The sequence below is a fragment of the Stegodyphus dumicola genome, chromosome 4 (assembly GCF_044657685.1).
Source record: "Stegodyphus dumicola isolate Sdum_Otavi_A_Nest chromosome 4, ASM4465768v1".
NCBI lineage: Eukaryota > Metazoa > Arthropoda > Arachnida > Araneae > Eresidae > Stegodyphus > Stegodyphus dumicola.
The window spans coordinates 14,772,198-14,791,945 of NC_140771.1; the positions used below are offsets into that span (position 1 = coordinate 14,772,198).

Consider the following 19,748-nt stretch of genomic DNA (forward strand, 5'->3'; position numbering starts at 1 on the left):
CAAAAAATAAAAATAAAAAAAAAAAAATAAAAAAAATAATTTTTTTGTAAGTTCCCCTGATGCCTATACTTAGATTTAGGAAAACATTACACTCATTATAAAACATAAAATACAAAATATTGTAATTTCTTAAACTATTTCTCGAAAGCCCGTGCACTCACACTGGTCAATGACAAGATGAACGAAATAACAGCCTTGACCTTAGTTTGTGCTCATTGGCTAATATATGCCAGATAATACGCACTGGCGCTCGATCCTGATTGGAGAACCAGAACACAACGTTTTCGAACATATTTAGTCTCACTTCACAAAGCAGAAGCGCAGAATAATTTCTCACTGATGAAACGAGTTTGTTTTTTTAAGATGTAATCTACAGAAAAACCAAGTGATGCCGAGAATCACTTTTTTGGTGCAAAGAACAAAGTATTAAGCCAGATACATAAAAATCATGAGAAATTTTAAGAATGAGAAAAAAGTCAGGAGAAATCTATTAAAAATCCGGTTGGCGGGTGAATGGTCTGAAATCAAGACTTTTCTGCCTAAATCGGGAGAGTTGCTACTCTGAGAACGTGTAATGTCCTAATCACATTATGCCTCGGCTACGTGGGACTTCACGTCGAAAGGGACAATTTTCATAACCCACACAATTCCAAGAAACCCACATAGCTAGGTTACCATTTTCATTTATTACAAAGACTTGAATGCCAAACACTAATTGATTATCGCTCAAATTGGGATCACGTGATGCTTCAGAAGCAGAACTTACGTCTGATTGGTTGTCTCTACCCAGGACAGAGTCCAGCCGAGATATTTTCAGTGAGGTTTGAAAAATCCCGCGTAACCGCAACATCGTTTCCGCAGCTAGGTGGGGCCCTTTTTTCTAGGAATCCTCACGGTTAAATCAGGACTGCCAAAATCTCGTTTCTCAGAAAAGTCCTGTCTAGCAAGGACTGTAGCCAAGTGTGTTAACCTCTTTACTGTTTGGTGTGCAGTATCGCGAGTTGGAAAAACTGGGACATGGTTTTTTGAAGAAAACGAAAGAGCCGTTTCAGTGACTTCTCATCGTTACGTATACATGATTGAGGAGTTCTTACCATAACTCAAGGAGATGAATGTGGGAGATGTATGGTTCTAGCACGACAGTACCACGGCACATACAGCTCGTGTGTAAATTACTGTTTTGCGGCAAGACGTCTCATCTCTTTGAGAGGCAATTTGAACTGGCCAGCATGATGCCTGATTTAGCCACCTGTGATTATTTCCTATGAGGCTATCTAAAATCACTTGTTTACAACCATGGTCCTAACACACTGGCTCACTTGAAATGCAACATTTGTCAAGCTATAGTCAACATACCCGTCATCGTTACAATCAACAACAAAAACTTAGTAAACAACGGAACTGAGGTATTTTTCTCAGGCTTTTATAAGCTTTTTAATCAGTCACGAGAAGCTTCTCATAATTTCTCGAGGTTTCTGTAAAGCAAAAGAATAGAATTACAGTTACAGCTAACACACAGTTGCATTATTTCAATTTAAATATAAATTACGAGATATATATTTATTAAATGTGTGTGCTCCTGTATGTTTGTTTTTTCATTTTTTGGCGTAGCTTTCTCTTATAACACATCACTGGAAAGAGCTGAACGAAACTTCCAAGTTCGAATAACGCAATGTGTTGAGAATAATGGACGCCATCTGCCTGATATCTTTAAAACAGTGCAACCATAAACTTTACATGCTGTACTTGATGCTGTTCAAAGAAATAAATATATATATATATATGCATTACTTTTTCTTTTATTGAATTTCAAAATAAGCAAACTGCTCTACCCCACCTGCATAGCATTTTGATTTATAGATTATTAGAAAATATCATTCCATCTTTAATTTTTCTTCCTATTCAAAACAGGGCTTAATTTCTAAAAGTATAAGTGCCGGAGCCCTATGAAAGACCATCACGAATGAGGAACAAGAGTAAATAACTAAATAAAATGACTATTAAAAGTCATTAGTATTTTAAAAATTAAATAGTTAATGAGTATCAAATTAATTAACAATTATTTATTTGATATTAATAATTAATATTTATTAATTATTACTTTTTAATTATTATTTAATTAATTCACAATTAATTGATTATTATTTATTAAATAATTAAAGATTAAAGTAATCAAATAAAATGAAAGAGCTAAATTAAAATTTAATAATCGATTTTTTATATAATTTTATTGCTAAAAGTAAAATTTTCTAGATCAGATTTCTACTAACATAATTGTTCCATTACATAAAAAAGTGCCAGAGCCTTCTTATTTAGGGCTCTAGTGTGCTCCGGCTAAAATTAGAATATTTTACCAAAACTAAGAAGTACCGGAGCCAGGCTCCGTCACAATTTAAGCTCTGATTCAAAAGAATATGCAGATTGATTCTGTCATTTAAAGAATGGTCTTACAATGGATTCTTGCCATTTGCATTCTCTGCTGGAAATTAAAATCTCTTTAAAAATTTTGTATTAAACAAAATTTTTCACAACAGTCTGCTATCAATGCTCCTCACTTAATCCACTATCACCAGACAAATTTTCCTAAGCTGATACTGTATTTTTAATTACATGCAAATTTAAATATTGTTCTCCATAATTTGTATATGACCCCAAATATTTCAAACCAAGCTAACCTTAAAATAAAATATCTCGGTCAATTTTAGCTGACTCTAAGTCCCATTTTTGGTATATTTTTATCATTAGTATAATAGCTTCTAAATATAAGTATAAAGGCTGGGGGGATGTATAAAAAGTTAGACTTCCTTATTTTTTTTTAATTTAAAAAGTGCAAAAACATGAATATTTACTTCATTCAAAATACTTTTCTAATTAGAAATGTGTATCTACAACCAGCAGTTGTAAAAATAAAGGCCAGATAGGAACCTTTATGGATACAGTACTAGCATTATCCAACAGAAATATCATAGTAGCCAAATACAGAAATTTTCTAATAATTAAAAAAATATTTCTAAATAGATATTTTATTTTTTTCTCGTTCTGTTCCAACACTATTACTGTTGTTATAAGAAGAATAGCAAACCATACAAAAAATCAGTGTAACAGTGCACAGATACAGTAACAGCGCACCAGAACTTCAACAGTGGTTTATAACAGGTATAGTCTCATTGCACTTACTATACTGCTCCACCACACAGTTTTGGTGGAGAACACTTTGGGAAATAGATCTGAGGGTCTCAAATCCCTCTTCCCTTACCATCAGACTTCTCACGATAACTCTCAACCCATCAGTATTTTAAGTGTCACATGTTAAACATTATATATTTACAAACATCCAAGTCTTCTCTAGGACTCAAAACTGGGAACAGTGACAGTACTCAGCATCGCTAACCACCACAATGACAAGCAGGCTATGCACAGGTACAGAACATGAAGAAGTGGATGGGGCACCAGAATTTCACTGTTGGTTGTAAAGGTATAGTACATAACTAGCAGTTAAACTACACGCAAATTTTGATGGAGAACATCCCAAGGAATGGTCCAAGGTTCTCCTATCCTTCTTCCCCTATCATCAACCCCTTGAGAAGACTTTTGGTGGCTAGCCAAGTAATTTGAGTGCCCTCATGCTGCACAGACACTATACACTTACAACACCTATGCTTTCCCTAGGATTAAAACCCGAGCCCGATGAGGCAGTAGCCAGAAGCCCTAATCATTATGTCGATTAGGGCGGCTAGCACATAAACAAGTAGAAATGGGCAGAACATAATTTCATTATTGGTTATGTAAAGTATAAGTCCCAGCATACTAAATATGCAGCTCTTTCCAAATTTTGAACAGTTAAATCCCACTCAAATTTTAATGGAGAACACCCTGAGGGTCTCTACACCTCATCCTCTACAAATAAATCACTTGACTTTTGGCTCAACAAGTGCTTTCAGGACGACCAGATACCATGCACTTCAAAAATCCGTGCCTTCTTTGGTATGCCTGTAAAGGTCTTAGTAAACTATGCTATCTTTCAGGTAACACTGCACTACGAAAAACCTTCTAGCAATTTTTCCCATGAAAAAGCTGCCAGCCATCAGTCAATAAAATGACTCATGCTGTATATCTCTAATCTTAATCTTCCATTTCTACAATCTTCTTGATGGTAGAGACAAGCCAAAAAGTCCCAAGAATTCTGGGTCCAAAAAAACTCTTGCTGGGTTACTTGAAAACATGCCCATCCTGATAAAGCCCTTAACAGTTCAATTTATCTCAATTTTACCTTTCAAAACTATTACTGTGATTATAATATGCAAATCTTAAACTCACAAATGAAAAATAATGGCTTTATCTTAAGTGCTAAATATTGTTAGATCTAATAATTCCTATCTTTGAAATGATTTTTGATATGTCAAACTATGCATAAAAACATACTACACATTTTCATTGACTTTTAAACACATAACAAAAGGTCTTAAAATTGTTTATTTAAAACTGAGGTAAGAATCTGACAGATACTTGTTCAAGGCAAAGCAGAACATGATTTGTATCTTCTTCCTGAGTGCCTGATAGCTCCAAATTACAAACAGGACAATGCACATCTTTTCTCGCTCTTGCTGCATATCTAGCTACTTTTGCTTTAAAAAAAAATTAAGAGTTAAACATTCAAATTATAAAATATAAAAAGAATGAAATCTGAAATTTTGATGTTAGAAGGATATAATTTACATTTAGTATTCCTAGTAATTACAATCAATAGGATGCTGTTACTTTCATTCAATGAATAAATTGCTGTAAACTGTTTAGCTCTTCCTATATTATAATAGTATTGTTTTATAACTTACATATTTGAATTTAAATTTTTTAAAGCTGTATAAATTGACATTTATTTATCAACTGACATAGCCAACAATAAAATTAGTACATCAAGTATGTTCTAATCAGCCTTTTTTTTCAGGGGGGAATATTATCAAAACAACTGCAAAAACTGCTTACAAAAATTACAAAGTTCTTTACCATTTTGTCGTTAAAAATAAAATCGATAAATCCAAACACAAAATACATTAAGTTAATTGCTTTAAATATTAACCGCTTTAATGGGATACAATTAGTGTTCTTAAAAATTAACTTAAGGAGTAATAATTTTCATTTATTAAAAGCATTTAACCTCTTATATGATCTAAGTGGTTTAATTATTAAAACATTAAAAAGATATTCTTCCACTTTTCCCTGGTTACAGCCGAAAACATCGCGGACGAAAACGTCGCGGAGAAAACAAGGCAAGGCAAAAACGTCGTGATACAAAATATCGTGGGAGAAAATAAAGCAAAGAGAAAACATCGCAGTTCTAAAACATCGTGGTACAAAATATCGTATCGTCGTCGAAAATAATGCGGTTCAAAAACTTCGCAGTTTAAAAACATCGTCGTCGAAAATATCGTGGTAAAAAATAAAGTACCTACAAATTATCGCATGACGATAACATCGCAGACATGATTTTTAAGGCTTTAATAATTGCAAATGGATATTCGCATAATGATTTGTGTGCGCAAGATGGAAAGAAGGATAATTTTCACATTCATATTTTTTTTAATTAATACATTTAAAAAAAGCAAAACAAGAAATTTAAATAAAACAAGAAGTAATTTTCATTATAAGAGTATCAGATTAACAAAAGTGAAGATAATTATCTCATCATTAACTCGACAATTTTTTACTTATCTTTTTTTTTTCTATTCTTTTTTAGATAATACTTTTCATTAAAAATTACCAGTAAAACTTATAAAAATATTTCATTAATGACCTTTGCTGGTTAAATATGTTAGTTTAAAATTCTATTAAGTGCTATAACTTGCATTAATTTTCTATACTTAAGTTCCCATTTTGCCAATATTTATTAGTTAATAAAAATATATGAAAGTAAAAATTATCCTTCTTTACATCTTGCGCTCACAAACCATTATGCGAGTTTTTACAATTATTAAATTTTACAGTTATTAAAGCCTGAAAAAACGCATGTATGAGATGTTATTGTCATGCGATGACTTGTAGGTACTTTACTTTTTATCACGATATTTTTCGACGACGATGTTTTATGCCACGATGTTTTAGAACTGCGACGTTTTCTCTTTGCTTTATTTTCTCCCAGGATGTTTTGCACCACGACGTTTTCGCCTTGCGTTGTTTTGTCCGCGATGTTTTCGGTGGACACCCTTTTCCCTTAAATTTAAGGTGTCTGAAAATTACTTATTTCACATGACTGCCAACAGCTACAACACAGTTCTATTACATTATTCAAAAATCCTAAATTAAAGCAGAGGAATAACACAGAGGTCTAGATCCATGATTCACAGCCGATGTGTAATAAGTTATTTCGGAGATAAACAGAAAAAACAAGCAAACAACAACAAAAAGAATATATTTATTTAGGCATATTTTAAAAGCACTGAAATCGCATTAATTTATTCATAGCAAATACAGAAATAGAACATGTCTGATACTCATTTTTCCGCCCAAGTGCAGTGCACCATCTCTCCTGCCCTCCCCCGCTATAATCGACCCTGGTTACCATAGTTAACACAGCTATTTGAAGCATCTTTTAAAATAGCAGAAATGATATCAGGTTGTCCAGAAAATAATGCAGGTTTTTGCAATTGTTTATCTTTCCTGTACATGTTTAGCAACAAAAATATTTTGAATTACATTAGTTTATATATCATTTTGAAGCTCTATTTTCGCTCTATATTTCTATAATAATCATTTTGTTCTAAAATTATTTTCAGAAATATTGACTAGGTGTTTTTGTTTAGAGGTCAAGACGGGATTTTCTGCAAATTTACTTTTATGAGTAGAAACTAGGCCACAGCGCAGCACAAAGGGCTCGAAATGTCAACGAAGTATGGGGTGAGAAAAGTGTTAATGAATCTACAGTTCAATGGTGTTACCAAAAGTTTCGTCGTGGAGAATTTGACCTGGAAGATCAAGAGCGTCGTGGACGCTCTTCAGCTGTTGATGACGATGATTTGAAGACTTTGGTTGAAACAAACCCGTGCATAACTGTTCGAGAGCTTGGCGTAAGCAAAACAACGATTTCTGATTACTTGAATCGTATAGGAAAGTCAAAGAAGCTCGCTAATTAGGTGCCTTACGAATTGAGCGAAAATTTATAAAAAAAAAAAAAAAAAAAAAAAAAAAAAAAAAAACTTGCCGTTTTGAAGTGTTGTCTGCTCTTCTTCTCCGCAACAAAAACGACCTTTTTCTTGATCGAATTGTTACGTGCGATGAAAAGTGGATTCTCTCCAACGACTGGCGACATTCAGCTCAGTGGTTGGACCGCGGTCAGACACAACAATTTCCAAAGCCAAATTTGCACCAAAATAAAATTATGGTGACTGGTGGTTTGAGGCCGGTCTTGTCCACCACAGCTTCGTAAATCTGGGCAAAACGATTACAGCAGATAAGTACTGTCAGCAAATCAACGAAATGCACCAAAAATTGCAACGTATGTGCTCGGCAATTGGTCAACAAAAAGCGGCAAGTTCTTCTCCACGACGATGCTTTGTCGGACGTCGTGCAACTGACCCTACAGAAAATTGGGCGAATTGGGATACGAAACTCCCTCTTCCCCCATATTCGCCTGACCACTCGCCGACCGATTACCACTTTTTCAAACATCTGGATAACATTCTGCAGAAGAAATGCTTCAGAGACCAAGACGAGGTCAAAAACGTCTTTGACAACTTTATCGCGTTCAGAACTCCATTCTACCGGCATAAATAAACTTATATCTCATTGGCAAAAATGCATTAATTCGGCTGCTGCTTATTTTGATTAATAAAATTGTTTCTGAGTTGAGTTATGGTACTTTAAAGATACAGGTTAAAAACCTGCATTATTTTCCGAAAACCCTAATAGCTCCCTAAAAAAGAAAGCTCACATGCTGGAGAGAAAATCATTGGTCCAGCAAGTAAAACTATAGATAATACAACATTTGAGGAACAAAAAAAAAAAAAAAAAAATTAAGTGTCAAATGTTTTTCTCTTCAGCAACAGATAGGTGATCCCATGGAGCTTGGAAAGGGAGGAGGGGCCAACCCGCGCTAAAAGTGAAGCACTGCTTTGAAGCTTGGGTCACCAGATGGGGTGTTCTTTGTTTACATTCAGAAGCTCGCTTGACAAGATTCTGATAGTATTTCGACACACGACAGTTCCATAGAAATCGAAAAAGGGACACTTTCGCATGAAAGAAACATTCATAGTGTGATGGATAACAGCAATTTGTATAGTTTAGTGACATTTACGCAAAAATCACATCTTGGTTATTTTTCGATAACTAACAAGAGCGATTTTGATTATGAATTTGTTTCATAAAATTCTAAGCTGTTGCACTACAAAAATATAGATTTTAAGAAAAATGTTATGCTTAAAGAATGAAAAATACCTTACGGTACATTTAAACGAAAAATATAGTGAATGCACAGAAATTAAAGATTTGCACATGCCGGAAATGAAAAATAGGAAATATGTATGGGTATTTATGCATGTGCTTGCAAAAAGCATGTATCTGCCTTTGACAAAATACTTAAATATTCATTAAATTATTTATAAATGTATTTGAAATGAAGAATTTATTCACTTATAAACAACTGTGAAAGTACTGTGAAGAAATCTAATTATTAAATGTATCTAATTTATAATGATTATAAATGTTATCTAAATATATAAAAAACTTAATATTGAATTGTAAACATAAATTGAAATCCTGTTGACAAATACGTTATAAAACTATTTAAGAAGAATTGTTCGTATTGTTAAGCAATCTGTTAAAAGGTATTGTCAAGCAAATGCTATGAGATGCGCACTTAAGAACACAATAAAGAGTTTTGGAATATGTATTGTTGAAATGAAGAGTAAAAAAAAAAAAAAAATCTGATAAGTATAATTAAAAGAATTATTCCCCTTACATTTTATAATAACTCAGTTACAAGTTTTAAATAATACTTAAAAAAAAACTTATTTTATTCCCTTTCAGAAATGTTCAGAGAAAGTCAAGTACTATTTAAAGTATTTCGCTAATTCCTAATAATTCTATAATTTAAAATGAACCGCATAGAGCATTAATTATAAATAGAATTACATTTGCCGATTTAAAAGATGCCTCAGAAGCCAAAAAAAATCATGTCATATTTTAAAAAGTATTTTAGGAAGAAGCTCTATAAATAGAAAAATAATGCATAATTTTAATATTAATAATACAATAAACTTTGATCTTAATTTTTGTACCTTAACCGAATAAAATCGAATTACCTTAAATTTTTTTTCTGGTGAAATTAACGAAAACATGTGAAAATATTTCATTCAAATTAAACCATTCTGAGAAAACTGTCCTGTGAAAAGTATAGCATTTAATTCCGTTCAGAATGAAATATTGTTTAAAAATATGTTGTTTTCACATACTTAGGACTCTGAAGTGTTGTAGAAAAAGAAAATGTAAACATTTATATGTATATTTACGACGTAATTACAAAATATTTACATCCGAACGCGTCAAATCCCATTGAACTCAATGGTAAATGACCCAATGTTTTGGTCACCACGTAGGGATCGCCGGTGCTTCAGAGCAGGGTACGGGAGAAACTTGTTTAGGGCGACTCCATCTTACTTCCTACCTCCATGGGTGATCCAAATAAAAAAAAATTAAAAAAAAAAAAAAAAAAAAATCACCTTAAAAGTGCAGTAAAATTCCAAAACGTTGCACGATTAATTTTTATATTGGCAAGGGTTATCCTTGTAATTCAGAAAATGACCAGCAGACGGCAATATGATGGTTCAAAACTAAAGGGAGCACCGTCAATCCAAAAAATGGCTGCTCCGTTTACGACTCGCGTTAGAGCGATGATCTCTGATGGCTTTTTACTTCCTTGTACGAAGTAAAAAGGAAGTATTGTAATCGCGAAAAGTTTCAGGCAGCATATTTCAACGAAAATATCCATTTTGACCGCTATCGAATGCAATTTAACGATGTTTTTGCGTGATATATGTACGTAAGGACAGAATAAAATACTCTTTTCCTTCAAAAAATTATAAAACTGCTTTAAAATTAATTCTGAAGAGAATTTTTCGTGGCGTCTTTACGAACGTATGTAGCCTCAGAACGTTGAAATTTTGTATATAGGACTGCTATAACATGTAGATGTGCACCTCGTATTTTTTTGGTTGCAATCGGCCGCACCAAACGTATATAAATATATTTATATATATATATCCACTCTGTTACCCGGCTCGGTGATCTCAGTCTCTTTACCCTTATATGTTTCTAAATTGCACATTTTTTTGCTTTCAAAATGATTGTATTATGTTGTTTTTATCTTCCGGTTAAGGTTTTTATGCCTTTAGTAAATCTGTGTGCAATATTTTTAGAATTATCAACAATTTTAAAGTTGTCTAAGTGCCGCTAAGCCTTTTTTTTTTTTTTTTTTTATGGCGCCCATTGATGTTTACATTTGAAACATGAGACTAGTGGATTTGTTGCCAATCTAGAGAAACTTAGTTTCGCAACAACAAAGATAACGCCTTCATTTATTATTGCCAATTAAATCATGCTTAATTCTTTCTGGAATTTTTTCGAGGAAATAAGTGTTTAAGATTTACTTCGTTAATTTTTAATATAGATATTTTGAATTTTTATGTATTTTTGCCTTCTCGCGAAGTGAGAACTGAATTAATTGAATGAGAAATACTCAATCGTCTGTGAAAAACTGTTTCTTTTTTGTTTTGTTTGCTTAACTTCTTTTATACATCATTCTAGCTTTATTATAGTATTTGAATAGAACATGTGGCAACGATTAGATAATTCTATTCTTTAAATGATATAAATTTTGTGCATTATGAGTTATAATATGAACGAAATATATAAGTTAACTGTTATATAATTATTGGATTATATAACAGTTCAATCCAATAAGTTTAAATGAAATGCAAGAAAAAATGCGTATAATTTAATATTCCGTACAAGGAAGTCATGTTGTGTACACATCAGATTTTTTTCAGTAGCGAAAATGTTAAACAAGTTGGTATCCATCGTAGGATGAAAGCGCAGTTCGATTATTTGTGTATGTCCCTTCAGCAAGTCTTCTAATAGTATAGAAAGTTCAGAAGCGGCGACATTTCTATACAGGGCTCTCCTTGATTAGACCAGGCATACAGTGTAATGACGAATGAAAATTTTGCCGCTTTATTTCGTACAAGGAAGTAAAACGAAATGAAAAACCGAAAGAGAAAATAATGTAGGCGGATTTCATTGGTTTTCGTAATTACTAAACACAATTTATAATTTAAAGTTTTTGCTATGCATTTTGCTTTACATAAAAGGTCTGCTTTTATTATTTTTAAATATTATTTATTTGCAGTATTTCAGAAAATTTAATAACATAATTTTTTATGGATTTTTATTTCTTTCCCTAACTTTTACTTAACTTATCTTTAATTTAAAATTTTATTATTATAACGGAATTAAATAAATCGAAACATGGCACTTTATTATTTTTTCAGCTTATCTTTTTCCAAATTGATAATCGCGACAATATTTTTCAGATTTAAAATATCGTATAATAAGTTGCCAAAATGAAACTTTATAATATAACAGCGAAAAATAAAAATGGTTTATTATAATGTTATTTTTTTCAATATAATTTCAATATATTACCATTATTTCAATGAAATTTATCAATGTTACGACGTTTTAAAAAAAAATCGTCGAAAAATTCTCAGATTTCGGAATTAAAAATTTTCTATAGAAACTGATGTTAAAATCGCCAAAATGTTGACAAGTCGCCAAATTTAGAACCGTTTAATAAAAGAATTCACTTCTCCAAAAGCGATCGCCAAAAATATTCCTCCAAAATGGTGATTCACACTCAAAATGGCAGTCGTAAAACAGACAGAAATTTCAGATGATTAAAATTAAGGACCTTCTACTGATTTTGGCCAAAATTAAGGACTTTTAAGGACCAAAAATCGATTCCAAAAAATTTAAGGACTTTCAAGGACTCTTACGGACCGTACGAACCCTGTCTCTAAAGCGACCACGTCCATCCGGAGAAGCTCAAATTTGTCTGGAATCATGAGGGGTCATCTTGGAGAGTGTTTACTACAGTATGTGAGGTATTTTCTCCCTCCTTTCTGCTTGCCTTCGCGGAGTAACGGTAGCACACTCTGAGCGTATTCGAGAAGTCCAGGTTCGAGTTCCGGCAAGGGCATTGGTAATTTTTCATGTACACATGCTCCAAAATAATCTAATGACTCTACGGTGGAGCCCGAACTAAAAGGTGGTGGATGATGATTCTTCACCACCAGGATTTAGCGATTGGGTTACTTAATCTTCAGTCCCCTTTAAAACGGGAGAGTATATAAGGTATTTTCTCCCTCTTTTCTGCATGCCTTCGTGGTGTAACGGTAGCACACTCAGCGCGTATTCGAGAGGTCCACGTTCGAATCCTGGCAAGGGCGTTACACATTTTCACATTTCCTGCTTTAAAAAAAAATCCTAATGATTCTACAACTATGCTATCAGATTCTAAATAAATAAAATAGCATTTCTCGAGTCAGCTTCTCACAAAACTCTTAGAAATAATATTCTTAATTAAAAATAAAGAATCCAATATTTTGATATGAATCACTGTTTTAAAACATTAATGAAATGGAACAAATACAAGTTATGACATACAAACCCCATTTTTAAGTAAAGAAATCTCAAAACACGTGCAACATGTAGTGACACTCTCATATACAACATCTGTGCACTCTAATTAATGGGAATGAAAAAGCACATTTTTCATGATATTCCTAGCGAATTTCAACCGTATCTTTGTAGATAATATCTATTATCAAAACTGCATTTTAATCAACTTTTCTTAGAAGAATTATATTTTTGGCGAACTTTGACGCTGATATAAAATTTGAAAAATTAACGATTGCTATAGTAAATAAATTGCATATATGTCTATCTCACAGTTTTTTAACTTCGCGGTTTTCTGTGACTCATCGAAGGATTATAATTTGTGAAATTTAACTTAAAACAGCAAGGTAAAACAAGTTGTTACAATCTAAAAACCTCAGTTTAAATACTCGCGACTAATTTGCATTCTGGCGTGGAAACGAAAAGATGAAGTTACAGTAAAGATATAAAACAGTGGCGTAGCGAGGGGGGCAAGGGGGTGTATGATGCCCCGGGCGCCGCTCGCAGAGGGGCGCCAAATGGTTTCCAAACAAGATTTTCATCATATCGCTGTGTTTGTTTCGAGAGGGGGCGCCAGTTAGGCTCGCTACTCCACTGATCCAAAACATAAAATAAATGGTTATATTAACACAATAGAACGTTACATATTAATTAAAGAACTAAAATTTTAATATCCCTTACGAATCTAACCCTAGTAATCATTTGCGCATAGGTAAACGAATAAAAATAATTTTGCTTGGATTGAATTATAGAAAGAAGTCAACTTTTGCTCTGCGGCTCAATGAACCATATGCATCTGAAATAGTCTAAGCAAAATTTAAACAATCGTATGCTGCTGAATTAATCACACTTCGGTTGTTAAAAGATCTTCAAATCTTATTTTTACCTAAAATTTAAATTCCGAAAGCATTATAATAAATAAATAAATAAATAAATATAAATAAAAACAATGATGCTACCAAAATAATACCATAGTACTTTTCTTTTAAATTACAAAACATGGCTTTGTAAAAATGTAATTAATTTACAAGTATGAACAGAAAATGAATTCATCAGAGTTTTAAATAAGCAATATAAAAATATTCTTTAAAATAGAGTTTAATTACAGTAGTAAAACAATTTACACAAATCCCCGAACCCCTCCTGGAAAAATTATCACATTCTTCTTTTGATGTACGTTGGCATTTTCTCAATAATACAAATGCAGCGCAAAATTATGATGCCATTAAACTCGAACTCAAATTATTCATTTATACAATCTAACAATTTATCAATACATTTCAATGTTCTATTGTGGTGACCTTTGTTATTTGATCTTAATTATCTTCTTTGCAGGGCTTAATTTCTAAAATTAGAAGTACCGGAGCCCTATGGAAGACAAAGTACAAAAGTAAACAAAAGTAAATAGTCAATTATTATCAAATTAATTAATAGCTATTTAATTAATGTTTATTAATTGTTATTTAATCGATAATTATACATATAATTAATTAATTAAAACTCAATTGAAAATTACTCAATAATTAATTATTACGTATTGAAATAATTAAATAATTAAAATTAAATTAAATGTAAAGAGATAAATTAAAATTTAATAAGCGATTTTTAATATAATTTTATTACTAAAAACAAAATTTTCGAGATAAAATTTCTACTTGATTTCTTGATAAAATTTCTACTTTTTCTATTGAATTTGCGTTCTTTAATTGACATCATTTCAGGTTTTTCTGTGAGATTTACTGCATCAAAAATTGTGAATTTCTTAATCAGAAATCACATGTTTTCATCTCTTTCAAGAATCTACATTCAGAACTTTTCCAAGAATGATAAATAATACACAAAGTAGATAATCACAAGTATTTTTTATCGCAAGTATTTGGACAGTTTTATTAAAGCACTTAAGAAACAGTGAGAATACATTATTAAAACAGCCAAATTAGAATGCTGCTAAAGAAAATGAATTTAAACGCAATACATTTAATTAAAATAACAATTTTTAACTTGTTATTTCTGAATCGTCATAAGAATTCAAAACCACTTTTTCAAAATGAAAAAATTAAAACTAAGAAATGCGATTATAAAACTAAATGAGCACTCCCTACAACTCCACATTTTAATTTAATGCAGATTCTTTCATTTCTAGTATATTTATTCACCGCATGCTGCTAATACGTTATCGTCTGAATTCCGATGCACCGAGCAGAGTATGAAAGAAGAAAAATCGATAATTCAGCTCATAACTGTTGCCAAAAGCCAGAACAAAATGCCTCTCTGAATTCGATCGCCTAATAGAACATTCCACCGCGCATTCAATTGTTTCTACTTTTTCATTACGTCGAATGTTTCTCCTCACGCCTTTCTTGTATATTTTTTTTTTTTTTTTTTTTTTGAAGCAAATGGAAAAAAAAGGGGGGGGATTATATCAAAACAGTTGGGTCTCATTTAATTCAAACAATTTCAGAACTCAGTTACTGAAACTTCCACAGAACGGGAAGAAAATCAGCATTCGAAATTAGAACGAACTTGTCTACTTCAAAATTGACACTTAGTTCCATTCTCCTCCTTAGCCACTTTGCCTCTAAAAATCTATATCCAATTTAAAGTTTTGAGCTGCAACAGCTTACAAAGCCGTATTGACTAGCCACCATCTGTGAGCCAATAACAAACTTTACATAAAAGATTAAATTAAAAGAAAATATAATTTTAAAAACTGAAATCTAAAAAGTAATATCCATGACAATTTATTTACCTGATAAACGATTCTCTCTGTTCCTCTTCACTTGAACGAAAGTCTACCAAAAAAAAAAAAAAAAAAAAGTATTATTATATAAATTAACAATACTATATTTTCAAATAACTTTCTCGAAATCAGTATCTACAATTATACAATAAAATTAAACTATCTTAAACGAGAAATAAATTGTCCATTTAACTAACTGATGTAAAACTTGAAAGTTCAAAACGCTTAGGGTAAGATTTGCAGCATGTGAAAGGAATTTTTTCCCACGATAATGACTCGAAAGGTAACCTGAAAATCTTTGCTTGAGAAATCACAATATGAAACAAATGCAAAAGAAAACATAAAAATACAGATCAGATATGAGTGGATTATATCTCCTTACGCTATAGCGTCTCCAGAGTCACGCATTACACTTTTCAGTTCACAGTTTAAGATGTGATTCAAATTAAAAAGTTAGTGAAAGGAGAGTAAAGTCCTTCCTACCAGTACAAACCCAAAATGAGAGAAGAGAGTATATAATTTTTTGCTTCATTACAGCCTCTCCCTCTAGCTCTGATGTTGTCCCGACAAGGAACCAGCAGTAAGATTTTTGAGATGTCCACTTTCATGAAGAAGCTGAAGAAGTGATACATTTGAATAAAAGCAAGGTGCAATCATGTCCAAGAAATAAAATATACCTCATAGAGTACCTGGATTAAGGATGCATGATCCCCTCGAGAACTTATTCAAAGGACCAATTCACGAGTAAGTCGTGATCCTACAAAACAGAGCGGTAGCTCTTTCACTCTTATTGTAAAGCTCTTGTTAGAAGCGTGCCAAGAAATTTCGATTCTCCTTTTAGGAGAGAACATTTCTGTTCAAAAATGGGAATAAGTTTCCTCTTTACAATTTCCTAGCCTTTTGAGCACCTTTCATTCCAAAATTTTACGTTTAGTTGTCATTAGATAGGAAATTTTAGAAAATCTCAAACCTACAACTGAAAGAACTCAATCCAAGGTCTCAGTGGTTCGAGTGTGTTGGTTTTCCACTCCATTCTTGCGCACCGCTCTTGAATGATTCCTCTTTTCCGATAATCTTTCAACTGTTAGTGATTCGTCAATCGTGAAAAAGAAGAGATTCAATTCAATAATCTGATCCTATAAAAGAGCGTCGTTGTCGTATACGGTTTATAATTAACCGCATAGAATAAATAAGTCATCCATCTTAGGTAGTGGATATGAGCCCGACATAGTAACAGCATTTAAGTCCTCGATAATCGAAGTAAAAACGTACTTTTCCGATTGGTTTGAGCACAAGGTTCATGTGCGCAGCATACGGAGCCTAACATTCTTCTATTATTTTCATTTCCAGCAGATCATTAAATTCCTTCTTTGAAATCATCTTTTTGGCTGGAAATATTCGATATAGTGGTATTGAAATAGGAGGATTGATTATTCCCGATATGTATGTGGTGTTCAATGTAGGAAGTTCCTTCTCCCCTCCCCCCTCCAATTTGGAACGCTATCTCATATGTCGTCAGCAAAGCGTTGTTTTTCTCTCTGCGTTTCAATTAAATGCATCCTTTCTCCTTAGAAGACCCACCAGGGACCGAGTAGTAAAGTCACTGAACCTAGGTTCGACTGCAGGCGGCTGCAGCGAATGGGTATGGGCGCTTTCGTGATTTTCCCCACATGTTATGTGGATAAGAGGCAGTTTCCCTTTGAAAGTCTTCCATGAACAAATCCCTCCCTTCAGGCGCTTCTTACCTCGTGCGCTTTGCTGCAATCACATAAACCAAGCCAAACTAAATCAGCCCTTCTTCGACGAGCAAAACAGAAATTGACATCAGCACTTATTAGGATGGTTAAGATAGGAGATGTGGTAAGATCGGGAAAGTTGTTGGAAGCAACTTCCTCCGAGTGCCTGTCTGTTCTTTTGCTCCGAGTATGTTGACTGTCTTGTGTACGGCTGCTCCTCTGAATAGCCATTTTGTCATCTGCAGCTATTTATTCTTTCGAAAAGGAATCTGGATGAATACTCTTGTTTCTCTGAAGCGTAATTTTGAGTCTAATATCATGATGAACACCCGCATTTGACATTTTTCTTCGTATTCGTTAGTGGCAGACGCTGCATATGTGCGCGATGATTTCAAGTAAGCCCTTTGAAATATCGATGTGTTAATGTCCCACACAACAAAAGAACAACTCTGAGCTATTCCAGGAGGAATATGAAAACATTCTATGAAACCTCCACAATCTTCCAATCATATAAAGCGGAATGCCCGCCTGTTTCCACCTGCTACGGATATTCCCAGAGATATCCAAGGAATATTCTTTACATACTTTAGGAATGCTCCAGATATTTAAGTTATAAACATTAAGCAAATCTGTTACCTTGTCAATACCAAAAAGTTTTCTTTCGGCTTCTCTACAAGAAACGAACACAAGTAACTCTCTTTCAAAATTGGTACGTTTTTTGGGAAAATGATTCCCTCCCCCAAACCCAGAGCAGAAAAATATTTCTGTGGAATACTTCAGGCATATTCTTTCCACTATAAGAGAAGATCCACTATTCCATTGGAATAACTATTCTCTCTTCCCATATATTGGACAATGGGAGAAAAATCCTAGGAATATTCTTCGTAAAATATTTTCCAGGGATTTACCGAGAATATTCCAAATGACTTGCAAATGTTACGGGAATGTTGTGAAATGAAAATGCTGTCTGAGGCACAACGGAAGTTATCCCATCCTATTTGAGGTGAAAGCATAAAATTTGCTATTAGATAAAATATTTCATTGCCTTTATTAACATTATAAAATATTATATACTATAAATTTCTTAAATTAAATTTGGGAATAGAAATTTAGTTCCTCACTAATATACTTGCTGACAATGGTAAGAGAAGAGTGACCCACTTTGCAAGCCAAACTTAAGACAGATTTTCTTGTTTGTCAGTCCTACTTAGTTCTGAATCAGTTTTTGTGATTTGGTCGAACTTCCCGTAATCAATTAGTTTTTTACATTTTGCAAGCTAAAGTTAAGATATTTTTATTGAAAAAAATGAGTAAATTTATATACCTCTATGTGTCTGAAATAACAACATATCCACAATTCAGTAAAACCTGACAAAGTATTTTCCTATGGAACATTAAAGATCGAAAATTTAGTTACCTGAGAAAAATATAAAATTTGATTAATAAAATATTAATAGCTCAAAGGACGTTAACCTAGAAGGGCTATTAAGTTCGTTTTGGCATTTTGCGTTGAAAAGTCCGATTCACATTCCAAATTGTTGCCACAAATATTATTGCCCTGTATTATATTGTTACAAAATGTCCAGGCACGGTAAGATAGCTTCCCCGCTAAGCAGGTTTAGGATTGCCGTAAAATGGCAAGGGAAAGCACGGTTGCCACATTTGGCGACAAAATTGGCGATATGCCATGGACGGATGGTGAACCTTTTGGAACGAATTCTTACCGATTTAGCCCAGAATATTCTCGAACACAAGCCAAAAGCTATATAAACCCTGCTGGTACGCGGAGAGTTAGTATCGAGTCAGTCAGTCTGTGTGGAGTTAGAGAGCCTATCGAGTTGAAAGTCGGTCAGCGAGTGCCGAGTGAGTCGTCGAGTGCACCGAAAAGAGTCTCTTAGTATATCGCGGTCGTCGAGAGAGAGTGTTGAGCTCCGGGAACGACAGAACCGAGGAGTCCGGAGCTGTACTTTAGTGTATCGTCGAGTGAAACGCGAGTTGTAGCGTGGAGAGTTTCGAGAGCACGTGGAATTCCGAGAACGACCGAGCAGAGTCGGGAGCTGTACTCTGGTGCTTTGCAGTGAAGCTGTCTCCACCGTTATAGCCTGATAACCTGGAGGCTGTGTCGCTGATTGTGTCAGCGTGTTTATAGTAGTTCTTCGACGACTGTAAACGCGATTTTTGAGCTGTTCTCATTAATACTGGTAAATATGTGTTTCCATACTTCATCAAGTGCTGTTCTCGTTATTCACTCCAAATCCGTACGAACCCGTACTTACGAACGTGAAGTAAAGGAAAAAAAAAATAACGCAACAATATTAAAGAAATTAAATAATGAAGAATCTGCATAAATGTATGTATGTTTCTCGCATTGTGATAAAACAACGGTATAAACATTGCCTCATTGTGACAAAACAACAATTGTGATAAAACAAGTTCTCGAATTTTGAATAACGTACCTCTCCACCCGGATATGGTCTTCTGGAAGCTTAAATTTGGAATTTGTTTTATTATCTATTTCATAATTTGTAAAGCATTTATGAGTTTTTGAT

The 19,748-nt window shown here is 33.2% G+C and overlaps 1 protein-coding gene across 2 annotated transcripts in view; it reads right to left on the reverse strand.

Moving 5' to 3' along the window:
- LOC118204174 (E3 ubiquitin-protein ligase RNF220-like) overlaps positions 1 to 19,748 on the reverse strand; it is a 97,343-nt gene that overhangs the window by 45,289 nt on the left and 32,306 nt on the right. For both annotated transcript variants that reach the window (XM_085814589.1, XM_035376502.2), the window contains exons 5-6: positions 15,473 to 15,515; positions 4,507 to 4,625 (exon numbers count right to left, since the gene is read on the reverse strand). In XM_085814589.1, coding sequence (XP_085670715.1) covers positions 4,507 to 4,625; positions 15,473 to 15,515 — 162 coding nt within the window. The remainder of the gene's footprint in view (positions 1 to 4,506; positions 4,626 to 15,472; positions 15,516 to 19,748) is intronic.